This window comes from Manihot esculenta, chromosome 11 (assembly GCF_001659605.2).
Source record: "Manihot esculenta cultivar AM560-2 chromosome 11, M.esculenta_v8, whole genome shotgun sequence".
Classification (NCBI taxonomy): Eukaryota; Viridiplantae; Streptophyta; class Magnoliopsida; order Malpighiales; family Euphorbiaceae; genus Manihot; species Manihot esculenta.
Window position 1 is genome coordinate 4,865,576 of NC_035171.2, and position 16,374 is coordinate 4,881,949.

Genomic DNA, 16,374 nt, shown 5'->3' on the forward strand with positions numbered 1-16,374 from the left:
AATGATATTCTCCTGTTACTTAGGATAAAAGGATAAATAGTTTTTATTTTATTTTATTTTTTTACTAAAGATAGAGATTAATTAAAAAAAATATAAAAAGTCAAGATCAAAATTATAATAGATAAACTTTTAACTGTTTATGAGTTATTCAATACTCGATTCAATAAAAATTTGATCGGAATTAATTTATTTTCTAAATGAGTCGAGTTCGAACTCACTTTTTAATTTCGTTTAATAAACGAGTCGAATTTAAATTTAACAGTATTCGACTTATTTAAATTCGCAAACTCGACTCATTTTTAAATTTATAAATAAATTAGCGAATTAACTTGTAAACAGATTCGCAAATATATTATAAGCAGACTCAAAAATAAGCTCATGAACATATTTATTTGCTAACGCCAGTTTCACGTTAAAAGTTAAAAAGATTTGAAGGATTGTAACTTCTGAAACTCCTTTCATAATTTTTTTTTATTAATTTTAAATTTTAAAAATTTTAATTAAATAAAAAAATTAATTAAAATTTTTTTTAATAATTTAATAATTTTATTTTTAATTTAAAATTTTTTAAATTACATTATATCAAATTTATTTATAATATAATTAAATTTAAATTCAAATTTAAATATAAAATTTTTTAAATAAAATTTGAGTTATTATAAATCGAATTTAAATTTAATATTTATTTTATAAATTAAATTTAAATTTATAAATAAAAATTTAAATAACTCAAATTTTTAAATTTATATTTTTAATTAAATTCAAACTTATCAAAATTCCATTTAATTCGATGACTCTAAGTTCAAGGATAATACAATAAAATGTTTTCCAAATCGATTATGGTTTAGATGACTCTTAAGTCCAAAGATAATACAATAAAAAGTTTTTAGAAACGAAGAAAAAAAACCTATTAAAATTAAACTCTAAAAATCCACAACCCGTTTGATCCGTGTGTCGACCCGAATAGCTGAAGAACAGAGCGCCGATCTCCTTTTTGGTGAGACCTCTTACTGCCATTGAAAGCCACCATACTAGAAACGTTTATTCTTCTAACAGAAGGCATAAAGCCGAAAAACCAAAATGAAGATCCAAGAGCAAAGCAAGAAACGAGGCACAAGGTCAGAAATCTTTTCAAACCAAAAAGAATGAATGTCACGATGGAAGGAAAAGCGCATGCATGGTCGGAGTCGAAAGAGATGAAGAGCTAGACGCATAAGAAAGGGAAGGTCGTTCCACAATCGAGCCTAACTGTCGCCTCCTGAACATGGAAGAGCCTCTAGATCTTAGACACCACTCAGAGAAAAGAGAGAGAGGATGCTCCTTTAGACCAATCTGCAGCACCCACTGTCTCCATCCTCCATGAATCTTGAAAGCCCCTCGATCTGGAGGTCACCAAACAAAACACAAGGTAAGCCACAAAAAACCTCCCTTACTTTAAGCTCCGCTTTGCCAGAAAATCGAAACACTAACAAAAAATTTACAACCTCGCCCGGAGGAGAGGGAGAAGATCCACGTCTGGGCGAGAGAGGGGAAGAGTCTAAAGCAAGGGTAGCTGCGAAAAACCGGCAGAAAACGTGTCTGTTGCCCAAAGAAAACCAAAACCGAAGAGAGTTTTCTCTCTCTGAACAAATAGGGAGAGAAGCCTAGTAATAGAAAAGAGCATTGATTACAAGGCTTGGATAACACACATAAAAAAACATAAAACAGACTGCCCAACTCATAAAGACTTAAATATCAAACGCTCTAAACTAACTAAGAAAAAACATAAAAAAGTCTACAGGTCCAACATAGAAAGCAACACATCGTCATTGCCAGTTTGCCACCATCGCCGCTTTAATCTCTACTCTCAAGCTCCTTTAGAAACGGAAAATACCACACACCTAAAGGAATCCACACACAACACATATTCCAAATAAGAAGACAAAAGGAGTTCAGTTACTCAAAAAGCTCCAAAATGATGGAGATGCAGAGAACACCATGAACTTCGTCTGCATCCCAAGAAGGGTGGTGTTATAGCCAGAAATTTAAGTTAAGGCTAATTTCATTTTTTGGGTTACAACTTTAATTTTACTTAATTTATAAAAAATATTTATTAATATACATAAAATTTTTAAGATAAAATTTAATTTTAAGTAAAAAAATAAAAAAATATCATCTATATAAAATTTTATAAATTAAATTAATTTACTTATTAATAAATATTGAATATAAATTTTTAAAATTTTTTAATATAAATTGTCTAAACTATTATGTGCTAAAAAATATTATGTGATTTTAATATTTTGATTTATATTTAAAAATTTTTAAATTTAAAATATAAATGTGAATTATTAAAATTATCTTTTATTTATAGTATTAATTATGCTATAAATTTTTATGAAATGATAAAATTATTATTGTTTAATTTTATCAATTCTTCGCAAATTTAAAATACAATTAATAATATATTTAATCAATTTAATATTTTTTATTGTATTTAATTATCATAATTTTTATAATTTTAAGTGTTCAATAAAAATAATTAATAAATACCTTATAAATATTTTAAAAATAAAAAAAATTAAGTAGTGAAGTTAAAATTTTAAAATTATTTTATAAAAATTTAAAAATTTATTTTATAAAATATAAAAATATTTTAATTAAATAATTTTCAAATAAAATAAATTAATATATCATTTTAAAAATTTAGGAATTAGATGATAATTTTTTTAATTAATAAAAATTATATAAATATCCTATTAAATTTTTAAAAAGTTAGGGCCCCTTACCCTGTTTGAGTCCGTCGTTGGTTACTCCTTTGCTCACTTGACTATTCGGCTTCAAATCAGAGTATTGGTAACATCTCCAGAAGTTACCATACCCAATAAAAGTTAGATCCCGTCATTCCCAAAAGAGACTCGGCTTCCCACGAGCGTTGACGGCATGCATTGAGACCTTTACCCTACATGCAAGGAAGAGAATGGCAAAACATTATTTTGTTCTGAATCTTTCACCTGTAAATCAGAAAGAATACACAAGCCTAAAACTAAAACCACCAATATCATCAACACGGGTGGGAGAGGCGGATCTCACGGGAGATTCTTTGTTCTTACTCTAATCCGCCATCAAGAAATCACCAATAAAATACTATTTATCTTTTTTCAGCGATGAGGAAGGTAAAATCCATAACCGGGGGAGAGGAGAAGACATCTCTTGTCTGGTAGGAACAGAGGAGATCGAAAATAGAAAAACTATTTTTTCCTAGAGAAAACACGAAAAGAGAGAAAAAGAAAGCAAAGTTAAAAGGAGTTTGAATAGCTTGACATTCTCCATCGGATTCGGAGTCCAATTATCTCTTATTAAGGATGTTTTCTCTCTTAATTCCTCAATAATATATCAACTTTCATTCTCTCAATCAAATCACTTGCAACTCGGCTAATTCCATTTCTCAATTACTGATGTGTCAAACCACTGTATTCTTACCTTTTTCTTAAAAACCACTGTATTCTTACCTTCTCCTCTTCCTTTTTCTTCTGAATGTTAGCCAGATCACCACATGCTTGAGACAATAATGGATCAAGCATTATGCTAGCTACAAATTGTATGGAAAATTCATCTCAAGCAAACAGCCATAGCTTTACTACAAACATAAAACTAATCAAACTCTAACCAACACACCTCAGTTCTTTACAAAAACCCATAAATATACACTAAAATTACATCTCAAAAAGTTCACCCGACATCGGAAAAGAATTCCCTGGATTCCATTCCAATAAGAAATTAATCTGCATCTCATAAATTTCACTAAAAGAGGTTCACAAAGTTTTGTAGCTAGTAATCTGAGAAAGTAACTTAATGAGTTCAAGTTTTCCGATCATTGGGCACCAAAAGAAGTTCCCAAAGAACCCATAAATTTTTTCTAGGAAATTACATGTTTCTTGGAAATTACAAAATTTCAGTAATCTTCAATGAGTTGGGCAATTGTAGAAAACAAATTTATAATCCGAAGACCAATATGTTAGCTGCTGAGATTTCTCGTTAGTAGGCTCAAAATTTAATAAGTTTCGATCTCCTTTGTTAAGTTCATGTCAGTCAAAAAAGCAAGCTTGTTTGCTTCATCTGGTACTCTTCAAAAATTCGGACAAAAATAATGGCACTAAATTGACTATCTTATAAAATCTCCAAATGCATAATCCCACAAGGATCAAATAAATAAATAAATAAAAATTTGACGTCCGAATTTCAAATAAACTGTTAAACAATGAACATAAGAATTGTAGCCGAGCCCTTAGCGTCATTATTGTGCATATGGATTCAGAAATATACTATCTGGCTTCCATAATAGAAATTGATATTTGATTTATGGAACAGTTGTCCGAATGACTTTCGGGTATGTCAGGCTCTTCTGCCGCTGTATTCATGAAAAATGCAGGCTGTTTTGGTTCAGGTAATTGCATAGTTTCATTTGAAAGCATCGAAACAACATCAGACATGGTTGGTCTATCTGTGGCATGGTATTGTACACATAAGAGACCCACATGAATGCATCTCAGCACATTCTGAGGGCAAAACTCTTTCAATATTGGGTCCAAGAGATCTAATCCCCTACCTTCATTCCAGAGCTGCCATGCCTGAAACAACTCCAATGTCAATCACTGAATAACAAAGGTGTAATCATGCATGTTTTCAGATGTATAGTGTAACAATGCAGGAGAAATGGTAAATAAAGTACTCACATATCCTATAAGGTTGAGTAGATGCTCAGAGTGATAGCCACCGTTATTCTTCTTACCGCTCACAATCTCTAGTACTAAGACTCCAAAGCTGAAGACATCAACTTTTATTGAAACAATGCCATTCATTGCATACTCTGGAGACATGTAGCCGCTGTAAAAGCAATGGAAAAGGAAAAAAGGAAACCCTTTGAACATGGATGTGCAGATAGTCTTAAGTTGAATAATTTCTCCTTTTAGACAGTAGTTACTTACTATGTTCCAACAATTCTGTTTGTGTTCGCTTCTGATTCTTTCAACCCAAGTATTCTAGCCATGCCGAAATCTGATATTTTTGGGTTCATCTCCTCGTCAAGCAATATGTTGCTAGCTTTTAGATCTCTGTGAATTACTCTTAATCTCGAGTACTTGTGGAGATAAAGAAGTCCTTGAGCAATTCCTTCAATAATGTTAAAACGTTTCTTCCAATCTAATATACTCTTTTTAGAAGAATCTGTTTTTGAGAGAAGTTATTGGAGACATGATGTGATTAAATCATAAGCTACACATAAAGGAAACATATGTAAACATGAAGAGCTTAAGATGACCTACCGAAAAGATAGAAATCCAAGCTTTTGTTTGGCATGTACTCATAGACTAAAATCTTTTCGTCTCCCTGAATACAAAAACCTAAAAGCCTCACCAGGTTGGTATGCTGGAGTTTAGCAATGAGTATAGCTTCATTCTTGAACTCCACCAGTCCTTGCCCTGAAGTTGTTGAAAGCCTCTTTATTGCAATTTCTCTTCCATCAGTTAGCCTCCCCTGACATTGTCCTTGTTAATGACTGCAATATATAATCTTAAACCAGTTTCCATTGTATGCAAGAAGCAGCTTACTATCTAATCCTGAAGTGTCGAAATGAAATTGTTAGAAATTGTCTTAGATACTACTGATTTGCTAAAGTTGTTAAACGTGTTGTGTAGTTCCTATTTTTCTGTTTAGGTGGTTTGTTAAATGACTTGGTCTACAACCTGTAACCAAGTTGTAGGAAATTTGTTATTTATTTTTTCTGTTAAGCATGTTTGTTTCCATGTTTTGATCATGGGCCATGATCTTTATCATCAGTTATTTTTATTTTGCATTTAAACAATATTTTCTTTCAATGAATTGTATGGGGTTCAGTTCTGTCCTTCTCTGTTTTTGCTAACACTTGGTATCAGAGTACCTTATCTTAAGGGACCTGTAATCATTTGACTGTGAGTTTTTTTTTCATTAAGTGTTATACAGAAATACTAACCCTCTCCAAGTTTTAAATCTTGATTCAAATGACTTCAAAAGATTATTGTCCTATTCCACCTCCAATGTTCACCGGAGAAAGGAAGCAGCAGCTGAAGACCTTGAAATTGATCAACTGCCTGAGAATCCAACTATGCAGCAGATCAAAACACTTAAGGAGAAAACTACAAAGAAGTTTAAGGCCAAAAGATGTTTGTATTCAGCTGTGTCTAAATCACTTTTTACCAGAATTATGAACTTGGAGACTGCCTTTCACATCTGGCAGTACCTCAAGGCAGAGTTTCAAGGTAATGCGCGTACCAAAAGCATGTGTATCTTGAATCTCAGAAGGGAACTTGAACTACAAAAGATGAAAGACTCTGAAACTGTGAAAGAGTATGTTGATAGGCTGTTGGATATTATCAACAAGCTTAGGCTTCTTGGTGAAAATATTTCAGATAGCAGAATTGTTGAGAAAATTCTGGTAACATTACTAGAAAGATTTGAAGCCAAAATTTATGCACTAGAGGAGGTTCGTGACCTTACAGAAATTTTCTTGGCTGAGTTGCTAAATGCTCTTCATGCACAAGAGCAAAGAAGGCAGATTAGAGAAGATGGTTCAATTGAAGGCGCAATGCAAGCCAAGTTGCAACTTAAGGACTCTTGGAAAAATAAGAAAAAAAAGGAAAGAAGAGCAAAGACAATCCAGGTGCAGGTGTTGGAAGCAATTCTTTTCTTGGAGTAAGTAATAATGGTGCAGCAGGCAACAAAGGAAGAACTTATCACCCTTGTCAACATTGTGGCAGAACCAATCATCCTCATTTTAGATGTTGGAGCAGACCTGATGCAAAATGCAACACATGCAATCAAATGGGGCATATTGACAAAATTTGCAAAAACAAGGGCAATTAGGTAGTGGATGAGGCTCAAGTTGTGAATTAGGAGGAGGAAGAACAATTATTTGTGGCATCTTGCTATGTTAGTTCGGCTGATACTTGGCTTGTTGACAGCGGTTGCACAAATCATATGTCTAACAATATCGAACTCTTCAAGGTTCTTGATAAGACATCAATCTCAAAAGTTCATGTTGGAAATGGAGAATATATTTCTGCAAAAGGTAAAGGTTCAGTTGCAATTGAAAGTATTTATGGAACTAAAGTCATTACTGATGTGTTGTATGTTCCAAATATTGATCAAAATCTTTTAATTGTTGGTCAATTACTTGAAAAAGGTTTTAAAGTGTGTTTTGAGAACAGAAACTGTATCATTAAAGATGCAAAAGGATTGGAGGTATTTACAATCAAAATGAAAGAGAAAAGATTCCCTCTTGATCTGATGGAGGAGGAGTATTCAACTCATCAAGTCTCTGTCAAAACCATTAACCTTTGGCACAAGAGGTTGGGTCACTATCATTATTCTGCTTTATTGTTTATGCAAAAACATAGGTTGGTACAGGGCATGGCTTCACTTGAAAAGGAAATATCTAGTTGCAATGCTTATCAATTTGGCAAACAAATCAGATTGCCTTTTGCCAAAATAGCTTGGAGAGCCTCACAAAAGCTTCAACTTGTTCATACTGATCTTGGAGGGCCATATCAAACACCATCACTCAAAGACAGTAAGTATTATATTGCCTTTATTGATGATTTAACTTGAATGTGCTGGATATATTTTCTCATATTCAAATCAAAAGTGGCTGGAGTGTTTTGGAGATTCAAGACAAGGGCTAAAAATCAAAGTAAATGTAAGATGATGGTATTAAGATCTGATAATGGAAAATAGTATACATCATATTAGTTCAATAAATTCTGTGAAGAGGCAGGGATCGAGCATCAATTGACTACTCCATATACTCCCCAGCAAAATGGAGTAAGTGAGCGAAAAAATAGAACTATAATGGAGATGACTCGTTGCTTGTTGCATGAGAAAAACCTTCCTAAAAAGTTTTGGGCATAAGCAGCCAATACTATAGTTTTTTTATTGAATAGATTGCCTACTAAAGCTCTCCAGAAGAAGACTCCTTACGAAGCATGGTATGGTCACAAATCCTCTCTCACAAATCTGAAAGTGTTTGGATATTTTTGTTTCTCTTATATTCCTCAAGTTAAAAGAGATAAATCGGACAAGAAATCTGAGCCTGGAATTTTCATAGGCTATAGCAGTGTTTCAAAGGCTTATAGAATATTTCAGCCATAAAATGAGAAGATTATGATAAGTAGAGATGTTGTTTTTATGGAGGAGGACCAATGGAATTGGAGTGCATGTGACGATATTCAACATTCAAGTATGCAACAGCCCACTGTGGAGGATGTTGATGAACAACTAGTTTGTAGTACACAGTTGCTATCTGAAATCTATACAAGATGCAATGTAGCATTATTAGAGCCGGCAAGTGTTGCTGAAGCAATGATGAAGCAAAAATGGAAGCTTGCCATGGAAGTAGAGATGCAAATGATTGAAAAAAATCAAACCTGAAAGCTTGTTGAGAAACATCAAAACAGGAAAATTATTGGGGTGAAATGGGTTTTCCGAACAAAGCTTAATGCTGATGGATCAATAAATAAGCATAAGGCAAGGCTCGTTGTGAAGGGTTATGCACAAGTCTTTGGTGTGGACTTCTCAAAGACTTTTGCTCCTGTTGCAAGGCTTGATACTATTAGATTATTGTTGGCTATGGTAGCTCAAAAAGGCTGGAAGGTGTTTCAGTTAGATGTCAAGTCTGCATTTTTGAATGGTCTTTTGGAGGAAGAAATTTATGTCGAGCAACTAGAAGGTTTTGTTGTGCATGGGCATGATGATAAAGTGTATTTGCTAAAAAGGCATTGTATGGCCTTAAGCAAGCACCAAGGGCTTGGTACAGTCGTATGAATGATCACTTGCTAAGCTTAGGCTTTGTGAAAAGTCTTAGTGAATCAACTTTATATATAAAGAAAAATAGTGCTTATTTGACCATTGTTTCTATTTATGTTGATGATCTTCCTGTTACAGGAAGCAAACAGGAGCTTATTGACTGTTTTAAGGCTAAAATGTTCAAAGAATTCGAAATGACAGACCTTGGATTGATGTCTTATTTTCTTGGTTTGGAAGTAAGACAAAGGAAGAATGAGATCTTCATCAATCAAACCAAATATGCAAAAGAGATCTTAAAGAAGTTTCATATGGAAGAGTATAAGCCAGTTGACACTCTTATGCAGCCTAGAGTAAAATTCTATAAAGATGATGGTGCTGTCAAAGTGAATGAAAATCATTATAGAAGTTTACTTGGCTGTCTCATGTACCTCACTGCCTCCAGACCTGATATAATGCATGTTGTTAGCCTCCTCTCTAGATTTATGCATTGTGCTAGTGAGGATCATTTACAAACTGCAAAACGTGTTGTGAGATATATAAAGGGAACAATTAATTTTGGAGTAAAATATGCTTGCTGTCAAAATCTCAAGTTAGTTGGTTTTTCTAACAGTGATTGGGCAGGTTCAATAGATGATATGAAAAGTACTATAGGTTTTTGCTTTAATTTTGGGTCAGGTGTGATCAATTGGTGTTCCAAGAAGCAAGAAATCATTGCTCAAAGTACTGCAGAGGCTGAATTTGTTGCTGCAACAGCTGCAGCAAACCATACTTTGTGGCTCAAGAAATTTCTCAAAGATTTGAATGAAGAACAACTAGAGCCAACGCCAATCTTTGCTGATAATCAAGCAGCCATATCAATCTCATCTAATCCAGTATTTCATGGGAAGACAAAACATTTTAAGATTAAGTTCTACTTTCCGAGGGAAACTCAAAAAGAAGAAGTGTTGTTAGTTTATTGTAGAATTGAGGACCAAGTTGCTGATGGCTTTACTAAAGCTTTGCCTAAAGCTAAATTTGAAGATTCAAGAAATAAAATGGGAGTTTGCAGCATCAAAGATAAGGAGTGTTAGAAATTGTCTTAGATACTACTGATTTGATAAAATTGTTAAACGTGCTGTGTAGTTCCTATTTTTCTGTTTAGGTGGTTTGTTAAATGACTTGGTCTACAACCACAACCTGTAACCAAGTTGTAGGAAATTTGTTATTTATTTTTTCTGTTAAGCATGTTTGTTTCCATGTTTTGATCATGGATAGAATCATGGGCCATGCTCTGTATCATTAGTTATTTTTATTTTGTATTTAAATAATATTTTCTTTCAATGAATTGTGTGGGATTCAGTTCTGTCCTTCCCTGTTTTTGCTAACAGAAATCTAACAGTTTTTATTCATTGCTGTTTACCTTATAAACTGGTCCAAACCCGCCTCGTCCAAGCTTATTTGCAGTTGAAAAATAATTTGTGGCAGTGGCAATGATTTCGAAACTAAATACATGTAACTCATTCTCTCCTTCTTCTTGTCTTTCTGTTGCATTTCCTCCCAATTCGTGTAATAGAGTCTTCTGATCGACCTTTTTCCACCCTAATTAAGTTAAATGATAAGTATTTGTTAATGATGATAGAAATAACTGGAAATGAATAACTTTTTTAACAAATTTAGCAAGAGACAACCTTTTTCCTTGTGCTTTGTCCACAAGGCATAGCAAAAGGAGAAAACTGGGGGAATGATAGCAAATCCTCCTACTGCAATTGTTAACCATAGCCACCACTTGTTTCCTGCATACTAAACAAGAATTTTATCACCAAATATTTAATACTGTAGATACTTTTGCTTCAAATCTCAGCTTGGTTCAAGGACTGAACAAGATTCTTGACTTTCAAATATTCAAATCTTTGGTGAAGATAAACTTTAGAAAATGAACTTGCCTTTGTCAATGAAGTAAATTTGTCTCTGGTCATCTGAATTAGTTCTTCTGAATCCAGCTGTTGAACTCCAAATTTCACAGCCAGTGCCATCCTTGTATTTTGAAGCATAGGCAGCACAAGAACAGCTGCTCAAGCATTTTGCCTTGCAATCCTGAAGAGTCAGATTCTCACTTACACTGTACTCAAACAATCCATTATAGGAGATGTAACCAGCATGGGCCCTGAATTTGAAGATATCTTCAGGACTCCTGCATTCAGGAAGCTTTTGCTGCACACAACCATCCTCAGGAGTCACTGTCCCTGCATCAAACAAGGAACATGAAACTTCTTGATAGTAACTATTACTCCGGAAACCTACGAGATCACCCTCAGAATCCATCCTTAACATTGGAAAAATACTAGTAGCTGTATTCACTGAATAATTGAAATACGTTTCATTCTCATTGGAAATGTATCTGAACTTGTATATTTCATTGAGGGACGAGTCCTTTAACAGATTAAAGCGTCCCCTCTGCCAAGGACCACTGGTCCAGTAGCCATCACCTAGCCATCGGATCACCAATTGATTTGTGACATTAGGATCCACACCAAAGGTAAAAGAACCTGAGGCAGGAGACATGGAGCTTCTGCTGGAAGTAAGAAGCCACTTATGCCTGGTTCTTAAATCAATTCCTAATTTCATCCCTGGCAATAGTGTGTCAGTAGGATAATCAAAACTTTGCCACAAAACCTGCTTAGATCCATCAGGATTAGCTTGATAGAGCACAAAATTGCCTGAATCCTCCAGGGTGGCACTTGTGTTGCATGGCCTTTCAACTTTATACAAGAAAATAGGCTCACCACCATCATGCAGAATTTTCAAGCTCCCATTAGTATCAATTATAAGAATTGCAGACGTGCCAAGGATCGGAGAGTCTCGGTTTGCAACCCACACTGGATACCTGTTTTCGTAAGTGTAAAATATTGCTAAGTAACTCCTGATATCTGTCTCTGTAATTGCAGTCGCTTGGAACCTTAATATAAACATGCCATTGTTTGCTGACAATTCTCCCTTGAGCTGTTCACCCTGTACTATTGTTGTGTTCTGAGAAGCAGCAGGTCTTGTAAAGAGTATGAAACATGAAAAGCTGAGAAGGATTAGGCTTATTGCTGCACTAGCCATCAATGGACAATGTCAATGCAAAGCCAAGAAGCTATGAGGTGGTTCAAAAATGAAACTTAACAATTCAACAATAGCAGGTCATTGCAATTGTATGGTGAACATTGAGAAAGGTCAAATAAAACGTTCTCCAAATTCAAACGATCACAACTTTGAATCGGCATATGACGTGTATAATAGTCTAATAGTCTAAAGCTGGAAATAATGGGCGTCAGTAAAATGAATTCTTTAAGCACAGGTCAAAAAATTAGAATGGATCATTGGGAAAGGACAAAAAGTTCCTAACTTATGACTTGCAATTTCTATTAATTTAGGATTCATATTCAATTGTTAGAATTCTTTAACAAATTATCGTTATCAAACAACAAGTTGTTGGATGCTTGCAGGAAATCCTCATGGCAAACTTCCATTGAGGTAAGGCCATTTATAAGATCCTTTGTTCCATGTTGTTGTTGATCCTTTAGATCTAAATAATGGGAATTCTTTGTTTTGGGCTTTTACTTAGTATGCTTTGTAATAAAAATTTGTAAATTTGGGAATGGAGATCAAGCACTAGACCTGACTTGTGGCCTTATTTTGAACATTTCATAGGATCTGAAATATCTGTACTCAATGCATGAATCTAAATAAAATGGGAAACTTGAAAACATAATCCCAGTATTCAATCAACCATTATAAACATTTACATCTAAGCAGAGAACTTTATCTAGCTTCCACCACTGTAATTGATGCACTGTTTAAAGAATTTTCTGAACTGTTTCTGTGAACCTCCCGCTCATCTGCAGATCTATCAAGAAAAAATGCCGGTTGTTTTGGTGCAGGCAGATCCAAAGTTTCATTTGTTAGCATAGAAACAATGTCTGACATAGTTGGTCTATCTGTTGCCTGATCTTGTACGCACAAGAGGCCAATATGAATGGATCTCAGAACTTCATTAGGCGAACATGATTCTTCCAGAGTTGGATCCATAAACTCTAAGCCTCTAGCTTCACTCCACAGCTCCCATGCCTGAAATAACCCCAGTAGCATAGGCATTGTCAAGGTTAAAATTGCATATGTGGGTTAAAAATTTTTGGGAATGTCGAGAAAAACTTACAAGTCCTATAAGGTTGAGTGGACATTCAGAACTATAGTTTTTGTAACTCTTCTTGCTGCTCACTATCTCAAGTAGTAGAACCCCAAAGCTGAATACATCTATTTTAATTGAAACAACGCCTTTCAAAGCATACTCTGGAGCCATATAGCCACTGAATTCAAGTTTGATTAAAAATCTTAGCATTTGAAGAGACAAACATATATTTACATGATCTAATATGTTTGGTTGTGGAGCTGATCATATATACTTACTGTGTACCAATGATTCTGATAGTTTTTGCTTCTGATTCATTCTTCCCAAATATTCTAGCCATGCCGAAATCTGATATCTTGGGATTCATTTCAGCATCAAGCAAAATGTTACTTGCTTTCAAATCTCTATGAATTATTCTCAATCTTGAATATTTATGCAAGTAAAGAAGTCCTTGAGCAATGCCTTCTATGATATGGAGGCGCTTTTTCCAGTCCAATAAGTGCTTTTTCTCAGGATCTGTTCCAGAAGAAGTTAACAAAATGAACGTTTCAGTGACTGAATATTACCAGATAAAACTAGTAGAAAGTGTTCTAAGTTTGCAAACCAAATAGAAAAGAATCCAAGCTTTTGTTTGGCATGAATTCATAGATTAGTATCTTCTCTTCTCTCTGAATGCAGCAGCCAATAAGCCTGACAAGATTAGTATGCTGCAGCTTTGCAATTAGCAAAAGTTCATTCTTAAATTCTGCTAGTCCTTGCCCAGAATTTCTTGAAAGTCTTTTTACTGCAACTTGCTGCTGCTGGCTATCATTTAGTTTTCCCTGAAAGAATAACCAGTTACTTTAAAATATAGTTGAATTCATCGATTCATTGTACCCATAGTTATTTTAATGTACCTTGAAAACTGGTCCAAATCCACCTTCACCCAGCTTATTTGCAGCTGCAAAATTATTTGTAGCAGATACTATGCTTTCAAAGCTGAAAAAATTCAGCTCATGGCTCTTCTTCCTGTCTCTTTTAACGTCATTTAACTTCCCAGTTGGACTTGAATCTGTTGCCTCAGTTTCTAATACACATAGTAAAATCTCCTGTTCTGCATCATTCTCTGCTGCAAATTGTATATGTTGTGAGATTAAGGGGCTAATAAACAACCAATGTCTAATGTTGATTAGCAATCCTTTGAAACATTCCAAGTATTTGCAAGAACTTACCTGCCATTCTGTTTCTTCTTTGTATGAAGTAATACACTGAACAAGCCACGAGTGTAGCCATAAGAACTGGAAATGTTATGGCAGCCCATATCCACCTCTTCGCTGCATTAAAAGACATGTCGTTACTAAATACATTGTTGAAATAAACACAGGATGCTAGGGGCACACGCACTCTCAATGGTAATATTAGAGAAAGAGAAGGGAAAAGACGTAAGCTAGCATAATTTGACCAAAAGTTTTACATCCATGGGGCAACACGGACGGGTTTACATCCATGGGGCAAGGCAGAGATAAACTCCCACCATAATAAAATGAGTGATATAATTAAAATGCATGATGACTTGAACAAGATGGGGAGGTATGTGTATCTACCTTTCTTTCCTCTGAGGACATATATGACTCTGGTTTCGTCATATTTCTCTGTGAACGTAATCCCTTGACTCCATATCTCACAAACAGTTTGGTTTGCACTGCTATAAGCATATGCTGCACAAGAACAATTGTTCAGGCACTTTGCTTGACAATCAAAAGAGCTCAAGTTGGAACTTTCCATGAACTTCTGTCCTTCAGCAGACATGAATCCTTTCTTGGCCTCAAACCAAACGTTCTGGCTCCTGCAATCAGGCATCTTTTGAGCTACACAACCAGGATCAGATTTGTAGGAACAAGCACCAAATGGTGCCATCCCCCCTATTTCTAGCAGTGAACCACTTGAATCTATCATATATCTTGATAAACTATGATTCTCACTTTGACTCAAGGAATATGTGAAGTAATTCAGGCCATCATTAGAGATGAAGCTAAAGTCTGGATGACCTTCATTTGATAACTGAGATGCTAGTTCAAAACGCCCACTTTGCCACATTCCACTAGTCCAATATATGCTTCCTTTCCACCATATGACGAGTTGGCTGGTACGATTGTTGAAACCCATGGCAATGGTAAGTGAAAAAGAACCTTGAGCTGGGATGTTGTCATTTATCCAAGAAGTAAGTGACCAAATTTTCATTTTTTTATCATCAAATCCAAGTTTCATTCCAGGCAATAGTGTGTCTGTTGGGTAATCAAAGCTTTGCCATAGAATCTGCTTTGTTGAACCATCTAAATTCATCTCTTTCAATACAAAATTCCCAGAATTCAACAGTTCTGCACTTACATTGCTTGCTGCTTCAACAGAACTTAATGGAATGGTGGAATTGTCTCCATGCAATATTGTCAACTTGCCAGATTTATCTATTGTCAGGATTCCAGATGCATCAGAGAGTGGATTATCTCTGTTGGCAACCCACACCTCCTTCTTCTTGGCAATGAAAATTTTATTCTCATCTACAACGTTGTACCATATTCCCAAATATCGGCTTCTTGAAGTGCCAGGGCTGAAGAATCCTAACTTGAAACTCCCATCTGCTGAAATCAAGTGATCGTGGTCCTTAAGCTGTTGGCCTTGTAGTAACGTGTCTGTAAACGAATGAGAGGGACGAATCAACAGGAAATAACATAAAAAACTTAGAACGATTAGGCTTCTTTGATTGATAGCCATGATGGAGAAGCTTGAGGGCAGAGATGAAGAAATATGATCTATGTTTCATAATACTTAGCTGATTATTTTGACTCTTGACTTTAGAGATGGAGACCATTTTTGCCCCTTGGATTAATGTGAAACTTCATGTAGGTGACCATGTTGAAACAAATGCATAATACTAGCCACACGCGCACTCATCAATCACACTATAAAAGGAAGAGTCTGACTTTTCGGTTCAGATAACAATCCTATTCATAAGAAAATATATTTAAAATTAAGTTATATAATTAACAGATACTTCAATTGTGCCTTTATTTATTCAAATAATTTAGAATTATGTGAGTATTTAACTGGGGAATGGTCATTGTTGGTTGCTGCAACAAGAGAAATGTCAACTTTTTATATAGTTTGTGATTCCTTATTGACCATTGTTTAGTTTTAAGGCTTCCTCAGCAGACATTTCCACGTATTATTTTATGAATGTTGATGATGGTCTCGTTTTATGGACTTTTTGCTAATTTAGAGGTGGGAGATTTTTAATTTATGGATTTAGGGTTGAAAGAAAAATATTTGTAGATTTGGGGTTGATCCCTATTTACCAAAATTTTGACTTCCCAAAAGATTGCTTCGCGCCTGTTTAACAGGCGCCAAGACCTAGCGCCACTTTAAGTGGC

At 34.7% G+C, this 16,374-nt stretch overlaps 2 protein-coding genes and 1 long non-coding RNA gene across 4 annotated transcripts; all 3 read right to left on the bottom strand.

Annotated features, from left to right (window-relative positions):
- Window positions 1-801: 801 nt before the first annotated feature.
- On the bottom strand, window positions 802-2,080 carry LOC110626272. The gene is made up of 2 exons (XR_002489693.2): window positions 1,485-2,080; window positions 802-1,382 (listed from the first exon to the last, which is right to left on the bottom strand). It is a non-coding gene; the product is annotated as an uncharacterized LOC110626272 (long non-coding RNA).
- A 2,050-nt stretch (window positions 2,081-4,130) lies between these two features.
- LOC110626040 (G-type lectin S-receptor-like serine/threonine-protein kinase CES101) lies at window positions 4,131-12,017 on the bottom strand. Its single transcript, XM_021771775.2, has 7 exons — window positions 10,740-12,017; window positions 10,485-10,589; window positions 10,217-10,395; window positions 5,304-5,514; window positions 4,968-5,205; window positions 4,716-4,866; window positions 4,131-4,610 (listed from the first exon to the last, which is right to left on the bottom strand). Exons 1-7 carry the CDS (start codon window positions 11,899-11,901, stop codon window positions 4,305-4,307), a joined length of 2,352 nt encoding a protein of 783 aa, XP_021627467.1. The 5' UTR covers window positions 11,902-12,017; the 3' UTR covers window positions 4,131-4,304.
- Window positions 12,018-12,454: 437 nt separating this feature from the next.
- On the bottom strand, window positions 12,455-15,838 carry LOC110626864 (G-type lectin S-receptor-like serine/threonine-protein kinase CES101). Of its 2 annotated transcripts, none has more exons than XM_021773003.2 (7): window positions 14,551-15,838; window positions 14,179-14,280; window positions 13,864-14,072; window positions 13,572-13,788; window positions 13,246-13,483; window positions 12,995-13,145; window positions 12,455-12,906 (listed from the first exon to the last, which is right to left on the bottom strand). In XM_021773003.2, the coding sequence occupies exons 1-7, from the start codon at window positions 15,716-15,718 to the stop codon at window positions 12,601-12,603; spliced, it is 2,391 nt and encodes a 796-aa protein (XP_021628695.1). In that variant the 5' UTR covers window positions 15,719-15,838; the 3' UTR covers window positions 12,455-12,600. The 2 variants fall into 2 exon arrangements, with proteins under 2 accessions (XP_021628695.1, XP_021628694.1); XM_021773002.2 differs by having other exon boundaries at window positions 13,864-14,075; window positions 14,551-15,837.
- Window positions 15,839-16,374: the final 536 nt, after the last annotated feature.

Excerpts from the sequence above, each read along its gene's own strand:
- LOC110626040 (XM_021771775.2), bottom strand. The coding sequence starts at position 11,901 with ATGGCTAGTGCAGCAATAAGCCTAATCCTTCTCAGCTTTTCATGTTTC. Across the intron at positions 10,590-10,739 it reads AATTTACTTCATTGACAAAG|GAAACAAGTGGTGGCTATGG; the intron begins GCAAGTTCATTT and ends TTTAGTATGCAG. Across the intron at positions 5,206-5,303 it reads CTTGGATTTCTATCTTTTCG|ATTCTTCTAAAAAGAGTATA; the intron begins GTAGGTCATCTT and ends TCTCAAAAACAG.
- LOC110626864 (XM_021773002.2), bottom strand. The coding sequence starts at position 15,718 with ATGGCTATCAATCAAAGAAGCCTAATCGTTCTAAGTTTTTTATGTTAT. Across the intron at positions 13,789-13,863 it reads GATTTGGACCAGTTTTCAAG|GGAAAACTAAATGATAGCCA; the intron begins GTACATTAAAAT and ends TTATTCTTTCAG. Across the intron at positions 13,484-13,571 it reads CTTGGATTCTTTTCTATTTG|ATCCTGAGAAAAAGCACTTA; the intron begins GTTTGCAAACTT and ends CTTCTGGAACAG.